General features: G+C 35.1%; 2 protein-coding genes across 4 annotated transcripts in view; both read left to right on the plus strand.

The window, feature by feature from the left end:
* The first annotated feature begins 1,543 nt into the window (after nucleotides 1-1,543).
* On the plus strand, nucleotides 1,544-10,085 carry LOC115929991 (alpha-N-acetylgalactosamine-specific lectin-like). Its single transcript, XM_031000257.1, has 4 exons — nucleotides 1,544-1,900; nucleotides 5,012-5,160; nucleotides 6,233-6,360; nucleotides 10,019-10,085. Exons 2-4 carry the CDS (start codon nucleotides 5,023-5,025, stop codon nucleotides 10,023-10,025), a joined length of 273 nt encoding a protein of 90 aa, XP_030856117.1. The 5' UTR covers nucleotides 1,544-1,900; nucleotides 5,012-5,022; the 3' UTR covers nucleotides 10,026-10,085.
* Nucleotides 10,086-10,099: 14 nt separating this feature from the next.
* LOC115929992 (macrophage mannose receptor 1-like) overlaps nucleotides 10,100-20,574 on the plus strand; it is a 71,835-nt gene continuing 61,360 nt past the window's right edge. The window contains exons 1-3 of one of the 3 annotated variants that reach the window (XM_031000259.1): nucleotides 10,110-10,148; nucleotides 11,314-11,438; nucleotides 18,835-19,052. In XM_031000259.1, the coding sequence (XP_030856119.1) occupies nucleotides 18,993-19,052 (60 nt within the window). In that variant the 5' untranslated portion in view covers nucleotides 10,110-10,148; nucleotides 11,314-11,438; nucleotides 18,835-18,992. Of the gene's footprint in view, nucleotides 10,149-11,313; nucleotides 11,439-13,269; nucleotides 13,449-18,834; nucleotides 19,053-20,574 lie in introns of those variants that run through there. The other 2 variants (XM_031000260.1, XM_031000258.1) reach the window with 2 other exon arrangements.

A 20,574-nucleotide genomic window follows, 5' to 3' on the forward strand; every position in this document is an offset into this window, starting at 1 on the left:
TTAAAAAGTGCATTTTCGAATTTTTGGACGCAGATGTTACGTAATAGGATACAATATGTAAATAGTTCACCGTCTGCAGTGGAATCCAGTGCAATAGAAATGGTAACAGGTGCAAAGACTCCATTGAAGTGGCGGACATGAGAGCCAAACAGTATTGTAATTTGATGTTAGGAAAACATATCCAGGACCTGCCGTGCATTCATTTTTGGAACGCTTATTTTAATTTACCTAATGAGTTTAATAGGCCATTTTCGTAATGTAACCAAATTTAATGCATAAGTCTTTGTGGAGTGCCTTAATACAAATTATTTCATTCACCTGGTAAGAATAATAGTATTTCAATAGACATAATCCAAACTGCATACATTAATCGTTGCCAGGTCGGACAAACATTATGGCTTGACCTACCTAGCAACACTTGATATATGCAGTTTGCATTCTGACTATTGAATTACTATTATTTTTATCAGGTGAATGAAATAATTTGTATTGAGGCACTTCACAAAGACTTGTGCATTAAATTTGGTTACATTACGAAAATGGTCTATTGGAAGACGGTGCTTCATTACAAATTTCACATTATAAATGACAACAGAATTAAGCAGTTTAATTTTAAATTCATTCATAGAATATATACCGATGCAGTAAAGACGATTTATGTAAATGGAATATTAAAGATAATAATCTATGGGATATCTGTAAGATCCCAGATACAAGTAGGCCTAATCACTTTCTCCTGGCTCGTAAGAAGGTTTCACTTCTTTGGAAGATTGTATCCAAATTAATCGATACTTTGTTTAATTTATGAATCGTTTTGAACTTAAAATATATTTGTATAGGTCATGAAATAGAGAGAAGAGAAATGAATCCTGTCAATATATTATTTTAAACTTCGCTCAGTTTATTATATAGAAACTATATTAGAGAATGTTTTTGGAAGTGAAAAGCACAGGATACATGCTGTATATTTGATAAAAGAATTAAAGGTAGATATCTCGATATGAAATGTAATCAAAAGAAATTCGATACAAACGAAGTAACAGTGATTATTTAACATTAGTTTAATGTTTTGTACTATATATGATATGTTACAATATTGCGTGAGTTCTGTATTTATAAACATTGTTGTAAATGGCTGTTTTATAATCTTATTATTAGTAGTATTATGAACACGTAAAAAAGTCCCTCGAAAGAGGATAAATAGACGGAAAAAAATTAGCCTAAATTTAATGCTGTAAGCTTTTTTCGTGTGAGGTTATTTGTTTAAAAAATCTTGAAAAAAAGGATAGAAAACGGAAAACTTAGTGAATTGATAAACCGGTCGATCATTAATGGGCCTACTTGCTCTGCTTTGGTTTATTTTAGGCCTTACAATTATGACTTTATGTAGGTTTACTCTTTCCGTAACCCGATAAGCCAATTTTCTTTTTTGTCAAGATTTTTTGAATAATGAGGTGGGTGGATTTAGAAGTGTGTTCGCTTGTGTGTGAGTGTGCGTTGTGGGCGGCGGCTTGAGGAACTGTCCATTGGAGATGTGGGTTACTCTCCGCCCAAGCTAACTCCAGGGAGCTCCGCCCAAGCCAGCGGTACGATTCCAGCAGCCTACCCCGATACACGGGGAGATGGTCAAGTAACCTCATGTCGTTCAGCAGACCGAGTTGAGCTTAGACTTTTGGCTTTTTAAAAGGGTATAAATCAGTGTGATTATTCGGCCTTTGGAGCATAAACTGCATGGACCGATATCATGACCAATGTCGCTGCAGAGTTTTTAAGTGTCCAGATCCCTGGTCCGGATCACGACCACATAAAATGCGGGGAAACTAGTACTAGGTAAAATTACACAACACAACCCACCGCTACCACCATCATGATCGCGTGTATTACTGCGGGAAGGACCAAGGTGAGAGAAAATGTCGGGTGCATGTACATTCATTGAATAAATGGCCAGTGTGTTAGTAGCTTTTACAGATATTTGTAGAGAAGATGCCAATTAGGCCCAGGTTGTTTTGATTTTTGCTGATAATAATAATGATAACAATAATAATAATAATAATAATAATAATAATAATAATACAAATGATGATGATGATGATGATGATGATGATGATGATGATGATGATGATGATGAAGGAGGAGGAGGAGGAAATGAAGAAGAAGAAATAGAACAAGGTGGAGTAGAAGAAGAAAAAAAACTATCTAATTTTTATTAATAGGATTAAGAGGAAGAAGATCAGGATAAGAACAAAGAGGAGACGAACAAGAAAAAAAGGGAAAGGAGAAAATATAGTGCAGTATTGAAGTGACTATGCATGGGGAAAGTGGAAGTTGTTTGTTTTGAATTCTTCACTCTACCGTGTACATCTACGTCACATAATCAAAGATTTTAAATTGATTGTACAATGTTTTCACATATTTGCTTGCATCTGATAAGTTGATGTGATCATAGCAAGTATAATGATACCGTTATCTCTGTCAGTATACAAACAGGAGCCGTGATGTCGTAATGGTAAATCTGAGACATGAAAGAGGCAATTAACTGTAATTTTACAAAAAAATGTTTGGTAATGGTAAGTTTACACAGTAGTCGAGTAGTTGCAAATATTTATCTTAACTGAGAAAATTCAGGATTTCATTCTAATTGTAAATTGTGAAGTTCAAAAAAAAGTATTGGTGATTGGATTTGATTTGTGACGTAGAAGGTAGTGATATTTCTGTGTCCTATTCATGATACAAAACAGTAAATAAAAAGACTTTCCCTGGAAAGAGCATTTTAAATTTAAAGATAAGATTTTAAATTTAAAGATAAAGAGAAGAGAGAGAGAGAGAGAGAGATAGAGAGAATTAAAAAGTATACATATACACATGAGGAGAAGAAAAATACAACATATATAAAGGGTAAGATAATATGCAGAGGAAGAGAGAAGGTGATTTTGAAAAATATACTAGAAACAAAAAGAGAGAGAAAAGGGAAAGAGAGATTTGAAAAAAGATTAGATGTAAGGTGTGACTTAAAGAAAGAGAGAGAGAGAGAGAGAAATATAGGTGAAATACTTAATGTAGTTGATAAAAATGCTGAATGTATAGATCTTCGCATTAATCTTTGATTTATTAACTTCTATTTATGAGTTTATGGATGCAGACATTTTATCATTACTTCAGTATCATAAATGTTCTGTTTTTGTACCGCTCAGATTGTGGTACCAAGAGAGTGAATTGTGCAAAATGCAAACAGTAGCTTGAAATAATTGAACTATGAAACTTGATATAACCTTTCTACATATTCAAATCAGAAAATATGCTCTAGCTAAGTCTTGTTTTGATCTTTTGATTATTTATTTTCCTTCAAATTTTATGGTACTTGTGCAAGGGGGAGGGATGTCTTTAAGGGGATATTTATTTACTGAGCCATTATATCCATTTATTCAAAGTGGGTGTACCATGTATTGAAAGAAAGCTGATGATGAAATGAAGATCAGTTTGTTCTGGACTGATCGGTGGATGGGGACGTTTTAAGAGTCCAGCTTCTATCGCTTCAAAATTTGACTTTCAAGTTTTCCTAGAGTTTCTGCGGATTTATTTCTTACATTGCTGATTTACACATCTTGGAGCACATCTTTAGCCAGTAAAATCAAAATTCTGAAGTTTTTTGTTGAGGTGGATATATTTTATATATTTAGGAGCTGCATGGTGGTGGACCAACCATGCATCTAAAAGTCTTTCTGCTTCTTGCGCTACAGCCTCTGCTGGGTAACTAAGAATAAAAACGTTTTAAATTCAAATTACTGTATAAACAAAGGATCTTACAATATATACAAAACAATAAAGTCAGTGAATCAAATGTTTAAAAATACACATGAGCTTAAGCTGGTTGAATGAATTTGTATAAAATGATAGGATGAAATGAAGAGTAAGGGAGCATTGGCAAAAGCTTGTTTTAGTATGTAGGTATTTGTAGGTATTTTCTCATTTTTGTGTACATTTAATTTACTCATATAACCTTATGATTAGTAAAACTACAATTCGTCGCTGTTTTCACGAAGTGACGATAGTGAAAAAAAAATTGCATTCACTTTGCGTTACGATTTTCCTCACTACCGTCACTTCGTGAAAACAAGGACGAATTGTAATGCTTATGTGAAAGTGGAAATAAGTGAGTTGTGTTCAAAGCAGAATGATTGATTTATTATTATGAAGAGTCTGTTCACTATGAGTTTGATTCCTGGTTAATACATGGTTGTATTACATAATATTTTTCATTTCTTTTGTGTCAAAGATTCAAAGCCCTGTCCCAAGTAGAACCTATATAATGATTTACATATTCTATTAGGGTATAGAAACAGATGTAATAATCAAATTAAATCATTTTTAGATTATTTGTACATGTATTAGTATAGTATAGGGACTTGGAAGTTAAAGACAAAGTTGAGTTCTGCATGGTCATGATTGCATTGTGAAAGAAAAGGTGTGGAATGGATCAGAAAAAAAAATTGATCATGGAGCATGTAAGTAATGGTGTGTACTGCAAGGTTCTGGAGTCATCAAAATCATAATAAATTTGGCCCAGTCTTGGTAAAGTAACAAGCACTTTACACCGAAAGATGTATATGGGACTACACAAATGGTGTGTGTCGGGCCTACTTACCTTGATTTTCTTATTTTTCTATGCCCATTTCTCAGCCAGTATACATTTTCTACCAAAAATTGTTTGGTAAATGACATTTATTTGTAATCTTGAACATTCAGTTAAGTTTCGTTTGATTCTGTGAGAATTCATTTTCTTTTTTTACCAGAACTCAAGTTTACCTTTAAGACAGAAAAACAACTACTCTATGAAAAGTAATGTCTCTTTTGACTATAGTTTTATCTACATGACCTTCTGTTGGTTTGCAACGTACTGTAATGTTGAAAAGATATTTGTTTTAATAATTATATTTTCACAAACTTGCATTTTCTTATTTGTCATATCAGTTTTTATAGAAATACAGCTTATCTTCCCATTTTTCCCCTTCAGTGTTCTGCCAGATGTGTCCGTCTGGCTGGTCCCTCTATGATGGCAGTTGCTACAAGCTCTACACTGACGCTAAGACCTACTATGAAGCACAACAAGTCTGTAAACAAATGGATGGGGACCTGGCAATGGCTAAAACCACCCCAGTCAATGTGAGTTTAGAAAATATTTCACTGTTGAATATTTACCTTCGATTGTGCTCATAGCTGCAAAGTTAATGTGAAACATTTTGGGGTTAAAAAGAGCATTTGGATGATGAATGTTATTCTGCATGGAGTGTCAATGAAACAAAAACTTGCAACACTTAAAGTAGATATTCATTGGTTTTAAAAACTAACTGTATTTTCATTATTGCAAAGTTGAAACTTTGATTCAACAAGGTTATCAAAATTCAATGCTTGGAAATATTCGAAGTTATGATTATTATAAATTACAAAACGCTTAAACACAGCCCCGGCATAGCACCTGAAGAGCTCTCCGAACACTGCTGAGATGTGTGAGATCACAGGATGGACATGATTTGCACAAGCAGATGATGTCCCATGACATCTCACACATTTTCAGTGCCTGTTGTTTCATCTTCTCTTGAGTTCTTTCTCGTACTTCACTACCGTCAGGCTAAATATATAATCTATTGCCTCACTCTAAAAGTACCCCGCATGTTTTTATTTTGATGACAAATGCAGCGATACAAAAATAAAGGAATCTGTCGCTTGTAAACAAAATAAGACGCCATTGTATATTCAGCTGCACACACCGCGGTATGTGCGGCGTTTCAAGAGGGAACAAATGCCGTCCTTAATATCATTCCAGGGGTTTTTCAATTTGAAAGTCTGGTTTCTTTTATTGTTCATCAACCCCTATCCTGTGTATTTACAAACAAAAGATTTTAGTTGTAAGAATCGGTTTCATATCCCCTTTTAAATGGTTTGAAATGCCATCACATTTATTAACACTACTGGTAAACTCATTATAATTTAAGAAATAATCGCTTTGCAATTATGTTAATTCTTTATGGGATGTCTTCTGCTTGGGTAGTATTGGTCCATTATGTGACGTCATTAAAGCATCGTTATTCTCCTGGCGAATCTCTCGTTTTTGCACTCTATAAATTTGTTGACTAACTACTATATATGTATGCACTTTCTGTGTTAGTTGGAATTTGTCGCATGTTTGGTCATGATTTATTTCGTTTCATTTGAATGCTAAACATTTTGCAAACAGGACCTCTTGGCTAGATTACTCACATCAGAAGGTGTTAATGCAGCTTTACTTGGTCTTCATGATCTAGCCACTGAGCAAGCATTCTATTGGGTCGATGGTACAGCACTCACAGCTGCCGGTAGCACATCGTAAGTTAATTCACAAGTTTTTGGCAGTAATATTTGGGAAATAGGTTTGTTAAATGCCTCTCTCCACTCCCCTATAAAAATAAATACTCATATAAAATATTTTTAGAAAAGAATAACAAAATATCTTTAAAAAACACATAAAGTCCAATTTTATTTAATGGTGCTCTTGGTAATTTGAGTTCATAGATCACCTATAAAGTACCAATTAATACCAACTTGTCCAATGAGTATGGGTTAAGGTAATCAAAGGTCAGCATTGTATAGATTCAGTTATGATATAAAAATTCTTGTGTAAACCTCTTGTATTTTAGGGGAAAATAAGCATTATAAAACTATTTATCTTGTAGTAAATAGTAGAAAAAGCCTGGTACATACGTTCTCTCAAAGGGGTGTTGTTTCCTTTCATGGTGAATACATTGTGGGTGGGCTGAGGTACAGTACCACTCTGTGCCATATTTATAGAAATCAAAATCTTTAAATTGGCAATGCATTGAAAAGTTGACATTTTAGTTTAATTATACCTATTGACACTGTATTGACTTCATGATATTGTTTCTGTCTATGTATTTTCCCTTCTACTACAATATACTTTATAAAAGAATGAGAAAAAGTGATTTTATGACAATTATTTTAGTTTTAGGCTGCATGTATGATTGTGTTTGATTTTATTTTGTTTTAACCTTTGTTAATTTTCTTCTTTGACATAATTATTTATAGTATCTTTACAGGGTAAACTGAAATAAAGTTCTTATTTACTCTTGACATGACTTTTGAAATAATATGTGGATTTGTTTTCATTACATGTCATTTTCTTTGTGTACAAAAGCAAAAAGTACAATTTTGCAATTGATTTTTGGAAATGACTTGTTGCAGTATACAAGTACCATTTTAATACAATGACTCTTCTTATACTTTAACTTTAAGCAAAGCGCATCATTATCATTACATTTCTCAACAATGCATTTAAATTTCAAAGCCAATTAAGGCTCATTGTTTGCATCGGAATGCTAAATTTAAAGAGATAGCTATCTCTTAACATTTGACTAAATGAAGAAATCATCTCTTCCCATAGGCAATGTCTTCATTCTTTGTTACAGATGGAAGCACAGGAAAGATTACCCTTTTATGCTTCATATACTGTAAAGTGAAGCATAAGTTTGACTTGGTACATAATGTGTGAGGAACTGTCTTGAATTTTGAAAAAGCTACACTCATTGCTTGATCGGATATGATGGGGTAAACTGCCGTAAAAAATGCGACGTTTTTCAATGTTTAAATGAATAGCAATTGCGGGCAACAAAGGTACTGCTCGGATTCACTGAGAGAATATTACAAAAAAACAACAGCATTTTTTGCAAGTCGTATCTTGACAAGGCTTTAGAGGCTTTAAAAATTGCTGAAAGTGGTACTAGACTAGTTTTCAAGCAGTAGTAGATGGTTGTTTAGACAAGCGTAATAATTCAAATAAACTTGCTGGAAACAGCCTGAAAATGACCTTCTCTCAAAGCACAATTTACGTTTACATGAGACTATGTTGTGGGACAACAAGCTGGATTTTTAAAGAATCTTTCATCGCTCATATCTCAGCTGCTATTTCCATCAAAAGTGATTTGCAGAATTAATATTTTTACTTTAAGACATCCAGTGGTATAGCGTTGTGTGATACTATGAGCCCATTACATTCGATGAGCATATTACATTCGATGAGCATATTACATTCGATGGTCACCAGGACTTGAATTAGAAAAGACCCATTCATCGCAAATTTGAATGCGTCATGGATATGAAATTTTACAGAATCTATGACGTAAATAGATAAAGGTGCACAAAGTTTAAAATCGCAGATGGAAATGCCAATTTAAAGATCCATTTCAAGCTCATGAGCAATGATCTTAAATCATGAAAAAGGAAATGCTATTTTTTTTCCAAATCAAAATGCATTCACAATTCACACCATTGCATTTTTTACACTTTCCATGTAAGAATATAAGTTTTTAGTACCAAATTCCCCTTTTTGAAATGCCTCTTGCGGCTTGAAAATTGCACGTACCTTCCTTACAGTCCATCACAAGGAACCATTTTATTAGGATCCGGAAATAAACATTATTTGAGTTTAGCAAGTGCTAAATGATGTTTGGATTGTAAGTGATTTGGACGAATCAGAAAATAAAGTGTGGAAATTAAAACAACACTAAAATTATACTTTCCACAAGTAAAACCTCTTAGAAACACGTTTTTTTTCCAAGTTTCAATATATCAATTGATATCTGTACAGTGTACATTGGGTCAATAAGCCTTTCTATTTGTTATAGACATACAGGAACATTTTCAATTTTTTTTTTTTTAAATACTTGCTCTCTTACAGGTACTTGAAAATGTTTCTTTTGAATTAAAGGTAATACAAAGTTTTGGTATGGGGTCAAGAATTTGGTTCTAATGAAAATATTGGAAGCATATGCGATCCTACAATATTCAGTGATCGTTGTCGCGGTTGAAATCGAGTCCAAAGTGATGAAAATGTAAATAATAAAGTCTTTATGGTGTATAGCTCACTCTCAAAGTCAAGAATATTAATTTGGCTTTAAAACAATGTTTCTTGACTAAAATCGACCAATTTGCTATTCCTATTTGGATTTATATATCGCAACTGCATGTTCTAAGATTTCCAGGTACCATTGGATGGCCTCATAAGCTATTTGAAATTTATCAAAATTTACTTGCAGCACTGGTAAATTTTAATATTTAATTTTTCTCAAAGCAGAAGTGTTTTAGTGGCTATTTTTTCTAGTGCTTATAAAACATCCTCAGGGGGATCCAAATATATCAACATTTTAAAGATTCGCTATCTGGCCAATTTCAAATTTTCCCAATACTTTGTATAACCTTTAAAAAAGACATTTTCTAATACAATTGTTTTCCTCAAAAATTAACATTAAATTTAAAAAATCTTATCATATGAAGTGATAAATGTGCTTCACTAAGTTTTGACATTCTAAAGGAAGTGATTTCATGCTTGTTGAAAAGGGCCACTCTCAAGGGTTTCATTATTATATTAGCAAACATAAATATTGAAACTTCTACTTTTGGTTATTATTTTAAAATTGAAGTTTAAATCAATGATCTGTATTCAACTTATTCATTAAAACCTTGTGCAAGCTTAACTCAGTCATGTTTATCAAGGGAAAGCTGGTGTTGTAACTTCTTTTGTGAAAGCTCATATATAGTTTTGGTAATCCCTCTATATCCCTGTTCTACTAATTCAGTTAAAGATAACCCTTGGTCTAAAATCCCATTGAACAAAAAGAACACTGATATTGCTGTTCGGGGAGCAGGCAGGATAGAAGCATCCTAGTGTATATAAGGCCCTATATAGCCATTGTCTGGCATTATTTTCAGATTGTTACACTTTTTATTTGAAATCATAGAGGGAGCATCAAATATCTAGCACACATTTCTTTTTGAACAAGCAAAATAATATCGGACTATATTTAACATATTTTATTTACCTATTTTTTGGGGGGTACCGAAATTCAGTGTACACTTGCCCTAAACAGAGGACATTTTAGTATAATACAGGCAAATGTATTGACGCACATAGACTTAAAAACATTGCATTCCCATTTTTCTCCCAACCCTACCTATACCTACCTACCTTTAGTCATTGAGGTGCCGGCGAACCCAGCGATGATTCAGGGGGAGATGATTGTATTGAACTCAAAGATGATGGGTACATTGGAGTGACACTCAATGTACTCTAAGTGTACCCTTCATCTGTGAGAGAAGCAATGGTATGTTTTCCAGGGTGACCCGTCATTTCCTCCTGCAACAACTGCTACGGGCTTATTTTGTTAATAGCAAAGGGTTAGGGTTGCAACTTGGTTTTATTATATGTTAAGGGCTAGCATTAGAGTTAGGTGTAGTGTTGGGTCAAAGGAATTTTGGTTAGAATGGTTAGTGTAGGAAATACCAGAGGAGCAGTTGTTGCAGGAGCAAATGCCGTACAACAGATTTCCAGATCTAGTGGTCAGCCAGTGCGTCCTCTATTATGGCTCTGGAGTGGTAGCATATGTATGTTAGATTCTGTGTTATCCTCCATGCATGTATTATATCCTCAATATTAATCTTATTTATACCTTGCACATTCTAATCCCACCCAAGCATATCTAGATATTATCATTTGAACAATAATACTGATTCCTAATGTTTTTTGTACAGGTATTGTAAGTATATTGTATATAACTGTTTCATATTCATGAATATATATATACACACATAAAACAATAAAAAGCAACTTAACACATTTCAAATATATCTGGCTTTTACATTAACCATTTTATTCTTTGTCCATATTATGTATGCCTTCCAGTATGATTTTTTTTCCCGTTTTTACTGTAGCAAAAATTTTCAATGTGCTATTCTTAATTGCAGTAATTTGTGTGTATTTTATTGTTTTCAGAGCTCTTTTCAAAAGCGGCAGGTTTCCATCAGAGCTAAATTATTCCTCTTTTATTTTCATTGACCATATGTACCCTTATCATCAAAGAGAAATATAGAGTGGTTTACATAACCCGTCTTTAAACTTCCCTTCATCTTGAAATTCATGGGATTACATTTAGACATGCAATATAAAGCAATATTCTTTGTGTTCATGCTCATAAAGTACTTGCCCAATGGTGACCCAGGCACTCATATAATCCCAAAATGTCATTCCAAATATGTAGCCATTGGAAATATGTGCTGCATGCTAATGCAAAATTAAATTGTTGCTATATATTAATTTATATTATACTTATATTTATGTACTCGATTAAGAATTTGGAAGTTGCCACTTCCTTTTATATATACATGTAAATAATCTGAGGTTTTTTATATTGGATCGACATTCATGTGCTCGGGCATTGGGATCTGGGCAGGTACAATTATGACCCTTTTGTGTTTTTCTTGTTGTCTCAGTCACTGGAACCCCGGCGAGCCTAACGACTACTCCGGCGAGGACTGTGTAACCGTATGGTCATCAGGTGGATGGAATGATATATCATGCACTAACACTCTTTCTTACTTGTGTGAAAGGAGTAATGGTATGTCAATACCTTCACTGCAGCTTGAAGATGAGGGGGAGGGGAGGGGGGGGGGGATCGAGGGAGAGGGGTAGCAAGAATATTGCTTGTGAGTACATGCATGTCTGTCAAGAATTCATGGATCATCATACAGGTGTATTATGGTCTAGTGGATGAGTCTTTGGAATGTTAACCACAGGCAGGATATGATATGGGCCTTGAATCCCTAATGCTGGACCATGCAATGTGCTTCGGCAAAATCTTAATCTACATTTGCCACTCTAAATTCAAAATTAGGCTTGGTCAAATACACTTCGTCCACATTGTATGACCATCCCAAAACGGTATAGTTATACCGTTTCGGGATACAATGAAATTTTGTGTGTGTACGCTTACTAACGATACGTCATATAATGAAACGTTGTATAACGAAACGCGGGTCTGGGCATCGTTTTGAACTAGAACTCGATAAAGAATCACAGAATTTGTTGTGTGTGGACGAATGATCGAACGAGAACAGTATAACTGGGCGTGGCTAATTAACGTGACAGCTCGCGAAAGGGGACCTGACCTCCCATTTCCGCTTCCGTTTCATGACTGCAGTAGCCAACTGAGCACCTATACGACGTTTCGCTACCAAGTTTCAGGATTACTTTCTTGTGTGTGTGGATGCCCTGGAATTTATACGCTGGGTATAACTGGGCGTGGCTAATTAACGTGACAGCTCGCGAAAGGGGACCTGACCTCCCATTTCTGCTTCCGTTTCATGACTGCAGTAGCCAACTGAGCACCTATACGACGTTTCGCTACCGAGTTTCAGGATTACTTTCTTGTGTGTGTGGACGCCCTGGAATTTATACGCCGATTCTTTATACAAATTTTCTTGTGTGTGGGCGCCCTGGAATTGATGTAATTGAATTGAATTGAGTTTCTTTATTGTCATGCACAAAATAAAATGAAGGCTCACATTTGTATAAAATATAACACTACATTAACATATCATAGACAAATAACTACAAATAAAATAAATAACATAACAATTTAATATAATTTACGGTAACCTCTCTGTTGAGAGCCAGGGGAATTATTGTATTATTTGTACTCCCCTGGCTCCCAACAGACAATACTTACTTAAATACATTCTAGAAAATGTACATGACAACGATCAATGTCATATAAATAGAACAATTAAGTCACAGCCAAAATCTAAAATCAATTTTTCATCAATTGTTAACAATTTCAGATAAAAAACCTACAAAAAAATCTACAAGTATTACATGAAATCCCTCTTTTGTTGCCAGTGTGCATGCAGTCCTTGGTACTTTGCTTGATGAAATTGCGAAGTGTATGCTAATCCATGCTTCGATCTTGCTCTCATTTCAAATCCCTTCTTTATCAGTGCTCCTGAGATGGGACTATATTATCCCATTATTAGCTGTCCCTTCATTTTAAATATTTGTGATATTTTGTTTCCATGGCCATGATTTACTCATCGAACATACTAAAAACATCATCATTGCATATCAACTTGTATACCTTACATGAATCATGGGATTACATTTAGACATGCAATATAAAGCAATATTCTTTGTGTGCATGCTCATAAAGTACTTGCCCAATGGTGACCCAGACACTCATATAATCCCAAAATGTCATTCCAAACATGTAGCCATTGGAAATATGTGCTGCTAATGCACAATTAAATTGTTGCTATATTTTAATTTATATTATACTTATATTTATGTACTCAAACATTAAGAATTTGGAAGTTGCCACTTCCTTTTATATATATACATGTAAATAATCTGAGGTTTTTTTATATTGGATCGACATTCATGTGCTCGGGCATTGGGATCTGGGCAGTTACAATTATGACCCTTTTGTGTTTTTCTTGTCATCTCAGTCACTGGTTCCCCGGCGAGCCTAACGATCACAGTACCGGCGAGGACTGTGCAACCGTATGGTCAACAGCTGGGTGGAATGATGTACCATGTACTCTCACTTATCCTTACTTGTGTGAAAGGAGTAATGGTATGTTGTCATCCAGTGAGGCGCGATAGCTCAGTCGGTAGATTGCGAAGTCCACATGTAAAAGGAGATGCAGCATCATAGTTATGCTAATCCATGCTTCGATCTTGCTCTCATTTCAAATCCCTTCTTTATCAGTGCTCCTGAGATGGGACTATATTATCACATTATTAGCTGTCCCTTCAACTTAAATATTTGTGATATTTTGTTTCCATGCTATGGCCATGATTTACTCATCGAACATACTAAAAACATCATCATTGCATATCAACTTGTATACCTTACATGAATCATATTCAAATGGCATCCCACGCACATCAACGCCTGCAAGATTAACATGGTATACATATACTCATGCAGCTTTAAGACCAATTAGGGCATTTCCCTGCAACGTGACCCATTTGCCTTTTTGCCTGTCATCGCAGACATTGGGCCACTGGAGAACCTAACAACGGCGGTTGGACAGGACAGGACTGTGCAATTCTGCGATCAGGAGGTCGATGGAGAGATATAAAATGCACTAGAAGTTTGTGTTACTTTTGTGAAAGGACTAATGGTACGTCTCTTCGTATATCCCAGTTCATGCAAGGGGGAAAGGCTCATTTTTAGACTATGATTATTTCTCTTGGTAAAACTTATTGATCATCAGCAAATAAATGTCAACGATGCGAGAGCTAGACACACATTTGCACACATTTGGGTAATTATATCTTCAAATAAGGCGCTATATAAGCACTCCAAACTGAGTATGGATATGAGCTTGTCACATTGATTTTTGGTAAAGCAGTGGGTCATTCTTCTTGAAGATAATAGCACAGCAGATGAAGAGAATGCATGGAGATAGTGACATTGTATTTTAAAATGCCTTTTGGTAAATGGCACACTGTTAATACCACAAATACACCTAATAAACCAGGAAAACAAAGTGCCAAACCTACTCTCAAGGCTACATAAACTACAATTTTATACATTGGCACAAATAAAAGCAAATCAAATTTTTAAAAGTTGAGCGACAAAATGATTTAATCAAATTTGGTATGAGTCGGGATTGAAGGTTAATCAAAATATATAAGATAAACATGTTTTATTGGATGGAAATACTGCGATTGAACCTGTGTTGTTCCCCCTTGCCAGTTCTCTAAGACAGGGAAGAGGCAATGACTTCTACATTATTGGCTTGTGTTGTAAATATTGTTTTTTTCGATGGGATGTTGGCTTGGCTATCTTCCCAGTTAATGCCCTCATATACTATCAGATGCAATACAACATCCACCCAGTAAGGTTGCTTAATTGTCAATATCTGGCATTGAATGTGTTTTTCTTTCTGCTGGCTGATATCAATATGCCTTATACCAGGGGTATCTCAGAGCCAAGAGAGGTAAGTCATTCATTGTCTTCCTTGTGCTCTAGCTGTCCTCCAATTGTATCCAGAGAAGGGCAACTATCTCCCAAGCATTCTTCCACAGGACATGGCCATGCAAGGAAGTGGATCTGAAGAGTATTCATTTTTTCGCAATCAATCATAATTAGAATTTGCTCTTTATAAGACATCTTCATTTCGAACATCTTCATTCTATGGTATCTTCACCATTCAACTGAGACACCACATGTCAGTAGCTTCCCAGTGCTGCTGCATATCCTGGCTTATTTTCCAACATTCGGATCCATACAACAGTGTAAGGTAGACCAGACATATAGCATCTTGGCAGTCTCGGTCTTGTAACAAGTTGAATGGACCACCTTATTAGAGAGATCTCCATGTTACAACAACATCGTCAACATGAACATTTGAAGCATTCTGTATCTATAGGCTTGCCACAGCACAGCTGGTATCATAGCCACAACTCCTCCATTACAACAACTACACATTTGTGAATGTTGCCCTGGATACATGTGGTCCATGAGGCTGTTCACACCGGCAGAGATAGCGCGCGCTAGGCCGTGCAGTCTCTGCGGTGTGGGAGGTACAACGTCGTTTCGGTCCACCCAACAGCGAGCCACGGCGAGCCAAAACGGCGTGCCACTGGAGCACCTCTTGGGGGTGGTCCATGAGAGATAGCGCGGTCTAGCGCGCGCTAGAAAAAAGGGGGTGCTACGGTGATCAGCCTCCATGTTGTTACATAAAAAATTCATTCATTGATCACTCATATGAAGTGTATGCTGACTGCTTGATCATACAACTCGAGCTACACTCTTTGAATGGTAAGCATTAGAGTTCAGCTTGTTTCTAGTGTGGACACCTTAGCACTTCTCTGAATCAACTAGCTCTCTGTCACAGATCTATGCTATTTCAGTTCCTATATTTAAGTTTTTCTGAGATGGATTTATATGGTCCCATATTTTAGCTGTCCCTTCGTCATGCCATGCTTCAGATCTGTTCCATGTTTTTCATGTCCATGATTCACAGATCAGTATTCATCACTCTTGCATGTGTATACCCACTACATAAATTATAAAATTGCAGATCATTCGAATCAACCCTTTCTTATCTTCTAATTTTTACAGGACTACTATTTATCTTCTCTTACTTTAGTTTTGGGATATGATCATTTCTCCTTAATTTCATGTGTTCGCCAATTTTGCTTGTCAGTGCATGCAGACAGTGGGACTCTGGAGAGCCCTGCAATTATGCTATATAAGCAGGGATTGAGTAAATCTGAAATCTGGATCAGATAGAATGTTGTCAGTTTCAGTAATTTTTGTTTGAAAATATATGGCATACATGTAGTTTTTATACAAATAGAGCAAGAGGAGACCATGATAAATAGGTTTCTATTCCAAGATTTGTTTTGCTACCAGAACTTTACCTCTGGTGTATATGAAAAACAATGTTCCTGATATGGATACCCCTGGTACATGAGATCTAACTCCTGCCTGATTGAGCTGTTGTAGCATTTCTTGCTGGATGCACTTTCCTAGAAATCCATATATATCATATATATATTCCTTTCAGTCAAGACTTGACCCCTTCTACTGGTAAAGGAAATTATCAACTTGAAACCAACAAGTGAAAAGCCATAGTTTATATATGTATAAATATATATTTTGTTTTTCAAAGCATATAGTGGGCATCTTTGCTGAAACTGCTAAATCACTCATGTTATGCATTTGCTACTAGTGGTACCGGTACATATTATTATTTATTATTTATTTGGCCATAAAATCAGAAATTCACAGTATATATATATATATATAAGTCAACATAGTACATGTAAATACAATCATCTTTAAAAAGAAATAGAGAAAGAGAAGGAAATGAGAAGCAAGGAGAAAAGGAAAGAAATGCTTACCTATGGGCCAGGGTTTGCAAAAGTGAAATGCTTCACTGCTGTCCAGAGGCATGCAAGCCCTCACAGGTAACCATGTAGAACGATATTGCACAAGCCCATATACAAATACAATTATTACACATTAAAAGTACAATGGTAATACTGGTTATTGAATGTTCATGTATTTGCCTTTCTCTGTTAACCGGCATAATCTGCCTATAAACAAGCTGGGATGATGATATGATATTTGCTGATTTCACAAGTTATGACCATTCATGTGAAATTAAGAGGAAGATGAATTTATTCTTTGATTCTCATTTTGGATTTCCGATAGATATGCCTTGTCTTATCAATATATCGACTGTTGCTTATTCGTATATATTCAAATTTGTATAAACTGGTAGTTTAAATTTATAATTGAACTTATATTCTCAGCTAAATATAGTACTCCTTTCATCAAAAATAGTTATTAGCACAGTAGTCATATTTCATTTTTATTTTTACAAACACTTATTTTTTTTGGTGTATATTCTAACATATTTGTTCAGTAACATATGCTGTGTGATGTTATTTCGTTTAATGAAATTACTTATTTCATGGCTATGGAGGTAGTTCAATATACAGATAAATGAACATCATACAGATTACAACATATACTCTGCTTATTATTTGGTGTTTTCATCTTATAACTTGAAATTAAATATGCAACCCTGATTTCATCCTATATACGTGTTATATATATATATATATATATGCCAAGTTTGCCATAGAAGTGATAGAGCAGTGGCAAATGTAGATGCGGAGGGGAAGGGGGAGCACAATCCTTTACTCCTATTTGAAACCCAAGTGGCAGACCTTTAGTAAACCACCTTGCCCCTTCACTTAAGATAATGACTTCTTTTATTTTGTCTGAGAATTTTGGAGTGAAAAGGCCCCCAAAATAAAAAATACACCCCCAAAATAGTTTTTCTCAGCAAATATTCAGTATAAATATTGTCCCCTCTGTTTTATAAAACCTAGGTCTACTTGTCCCATTAAATGAAATATTTGTTTAAAAAATGTTACACAACACAACTCAGACTCAACCTGTAATAGAAATATAATAATGAAAATAAATGCCAATTTGATCCAAATTTGTAAGCAATCTTATGCTTACAATGTTTGCCTTAACAGCAGTAATAAAACACAACCCTGGAGTTCATTAATATTTATGAATCTTGAATGTTAATTGGGAAATTGCTGGGAAATCACGTTCCTTGAAAAGCAGCCCTTTTTTGAGGCCTCATGTGTCTTTGTAAATTGGCACTACTAGCTCATATTTTATTGCGCATTACTTGGCTCTTACATATTTTCTATCCAATTCTTTGGCAGAGAGCATTATTTTGTAGTCTTGGATATTCACTGTATATTTCCTTGATTTTGTTAGAACATAACATCTGTGTGGATTCGGAAGGGAGTAACCTCAAGAAACTGGTCCTTCTGGCTCTTCAAAGACAATATTTTCCATCATCGCTTTCTCAGCTCAAGATTATTTTGAATATTCTTTGACTTTATTCTGCTTGAAATATAGTATTCGTATAAAAGACTGTAAAGATTAGATTTTGTCCATTTACAGTCATTTATGACATTACAAAGATGTACAATCCTTAATGCTCCATTTAGTCCAGATGAAATTAGAAATTCAAGCTCAAAGTTTGAATTCACTTCTTGTAAAAACAAAAGGAATATTTTATTACAAGGTAAGGAATAGCTTGAAAGTACTCGATAAAAAGTAACAAATCATTTATTGGGTACAAGGGACTTGATATTAATTAAGATTAGAGGTATATTTCAACATGATATTGATGTCAGGGATCAGTCAACTTTCCAAAGTCGATTTGTAAAAGGATCATAAACTATTAGACTGCCAATATTTTTACTGTTATTACAGCATGTACTGATTGTACTCTACATTTTATGAACATTTTATATTGGGGTTTAAAAGTTGTATATTGCCCCCTTTAACAAATTGTGTAATTACAAAATTCAACAGTGAATACCTTTTCAAATGCTGTTAACTGGCTTAAAATGTGCTTTAAATCATAAGATTGAGACTTTTGGTCACTATTTTACACCCCCAGAACTCCCTCTAGCTTGCGACGAGGGTTCTAGCTGGTATGGTGTAGCTGGCAAATGCTTCAAGTTCTTTGGCTTTACAAGAACCTGGATTAATGCTGACAACTACTGTCGCGGGGTGGGTGGAACTCTCATCGTGATCGGTTCTGATGAAGAGCAGGCCATGGTTGCTAATCGAGTCAGTGTATCAAAGGCCAACGTATGGCTCGGCTTGAGTGATACGGTAAGAATACAGTGTTTACAGGCTTTTACTATGGATTTTAATAGAAAAACATATTTTTTACACGACACCAAAATCTAAATGACATAAGAATAACAAAAGAAGTTCAAAATAACAGAATGTGTTTTGGAGTTCAACATGAGTTTGACACAATTTTAACCTCCCATTCTATATTCATGGAGCAAGTTTGAAAAACTGTATGGTTACCGTAATTAACGGTGTATAAACCGCCCTTGTGTATTAACCGCACCCCTCTTTTTCGCCCTAAAAAAAATTTTGCCGACTCTGTGTCGGCAGCAAGCCAGGTCCTTGTTAAAAAACCCACGCGGGAAGGCCTTTCATTTAACTGCGAGGTGCAGCTGAATGTGTAAAATCATTAATGTAAATTAAAAAACAGTAGAGGACCTAGGATAGAACCTTGTGGTAGGCCATGTAATAGAAGAAAAATTGGAGGAATTATTATTATAAACTACATATTGAGATCTATCAGAAAGATTACACTCAAACCAAGATGACAGACAAATTTAAGTGTTGTTCTAGTTTCCGAGTCGTGAGTCAACACACCGATTACTGAGCTGGGAGACATTGCCAGGCATAGCGCCAGGTGGAGGGGCATAAATCTAAACTTTAATTTTTTGTTTTGTTTTTTGTGTGTACCGTGTTTAAGACGCACCCCCGACTTTTAATGTTTTTCAGTGGCAAAAAAGTGCAGTTAATACACCTTTAATTACGGTAAGTCACAAAAGTGAATTATGATCGTATGTGTCAAGCATTTCATAAGGAGCTTTAAGGGCCCAACTGGAAAATAAACTGCAATTTAATTGTGTACCTTTTATCATTCATATTTTATGATATAACCAGGTACATTCTCTGTACGGTCGCACGTTTGCTAAAAAGGCAGATCGGCTCAAAACAATGGGCACCCATCAGAAGGAATACTTTTTGCAACACAATAGCTTAGAAAAATTGCCCTATTTTGGTCTTGATTAGTTCTATGACAATAGAATAATCATGCACTAAAAACATTCAAATAATACAAATAATTTGGCAGAGGGAGATTAGTTTGTTTTGGTTTAAGAAGATATGAGGAACATGTGACATTATCACTGATGGTAGTTATTTGCACTGATAGTAAAGGCAAATTTTACAAATACAAAACTAGCTGTAAATTATGTTGGTAGGAGCTAGCACACACCACATGATGGCCGACATATTTTATCATGTATACCATATATATATGTGATAAGTCCCTTTACTAGACTGACTCACAACTTCAACTAACTTTCATTTGTACCATGGACCTATTACGGATGAACATTCAATGTGATTCTTTCTTTGATCCAATGATAGTCGCCGCCTTCTGATTATGTGCATCTTAATGAGAACATTCAGCTGTTTTAACAATAACGACTGCGTAAGCGTTTCGGTCATTGACAAAGAAGCAGTTTCACTCTCTTTGGTTTGTTTGGATGATGTGCTATGTTAGAGTGTGTCTTAAATAAAAGCATCCTCAATGGGGAGCAGC

The sequence above is a fragment of the Strongylocentrotus purpuratus genome, unplaced genomic scaffold, assembly GCF_000002235.5.
Source record: "Strongylocentrotus purpuratus isolate Spur 01 unplaced genomic scaffold, Spur_5.0 spur5_scaffold_6, whole genome shotgun sequence".
Lineage (NCBI taxonomy): Eukaryota > Metazoa > Echinodermata > Echinoidea > Camarodonta > Strongylocentrotidae > Strongylocentrotus > Strongylocentrotus purpuratus.

Excerpts from the sequence above, each read along its gene's own strand:
- LOC115929991 (XM_031000257.1), top strand. The coding sequence starts at position 5,023 with ATGTGTCCGTCTGGCTGGTCCCTCTATGATGGCAGTTGCTACAAGCTC. Across the intron at positions 5,161-6,232 it reads CTAAAACCACCCCAGTCAAT|GACCTCTTGGCTAGATTACT; the intron begins GTGAGTTTAGAA and ends TTTTGCAAACAG.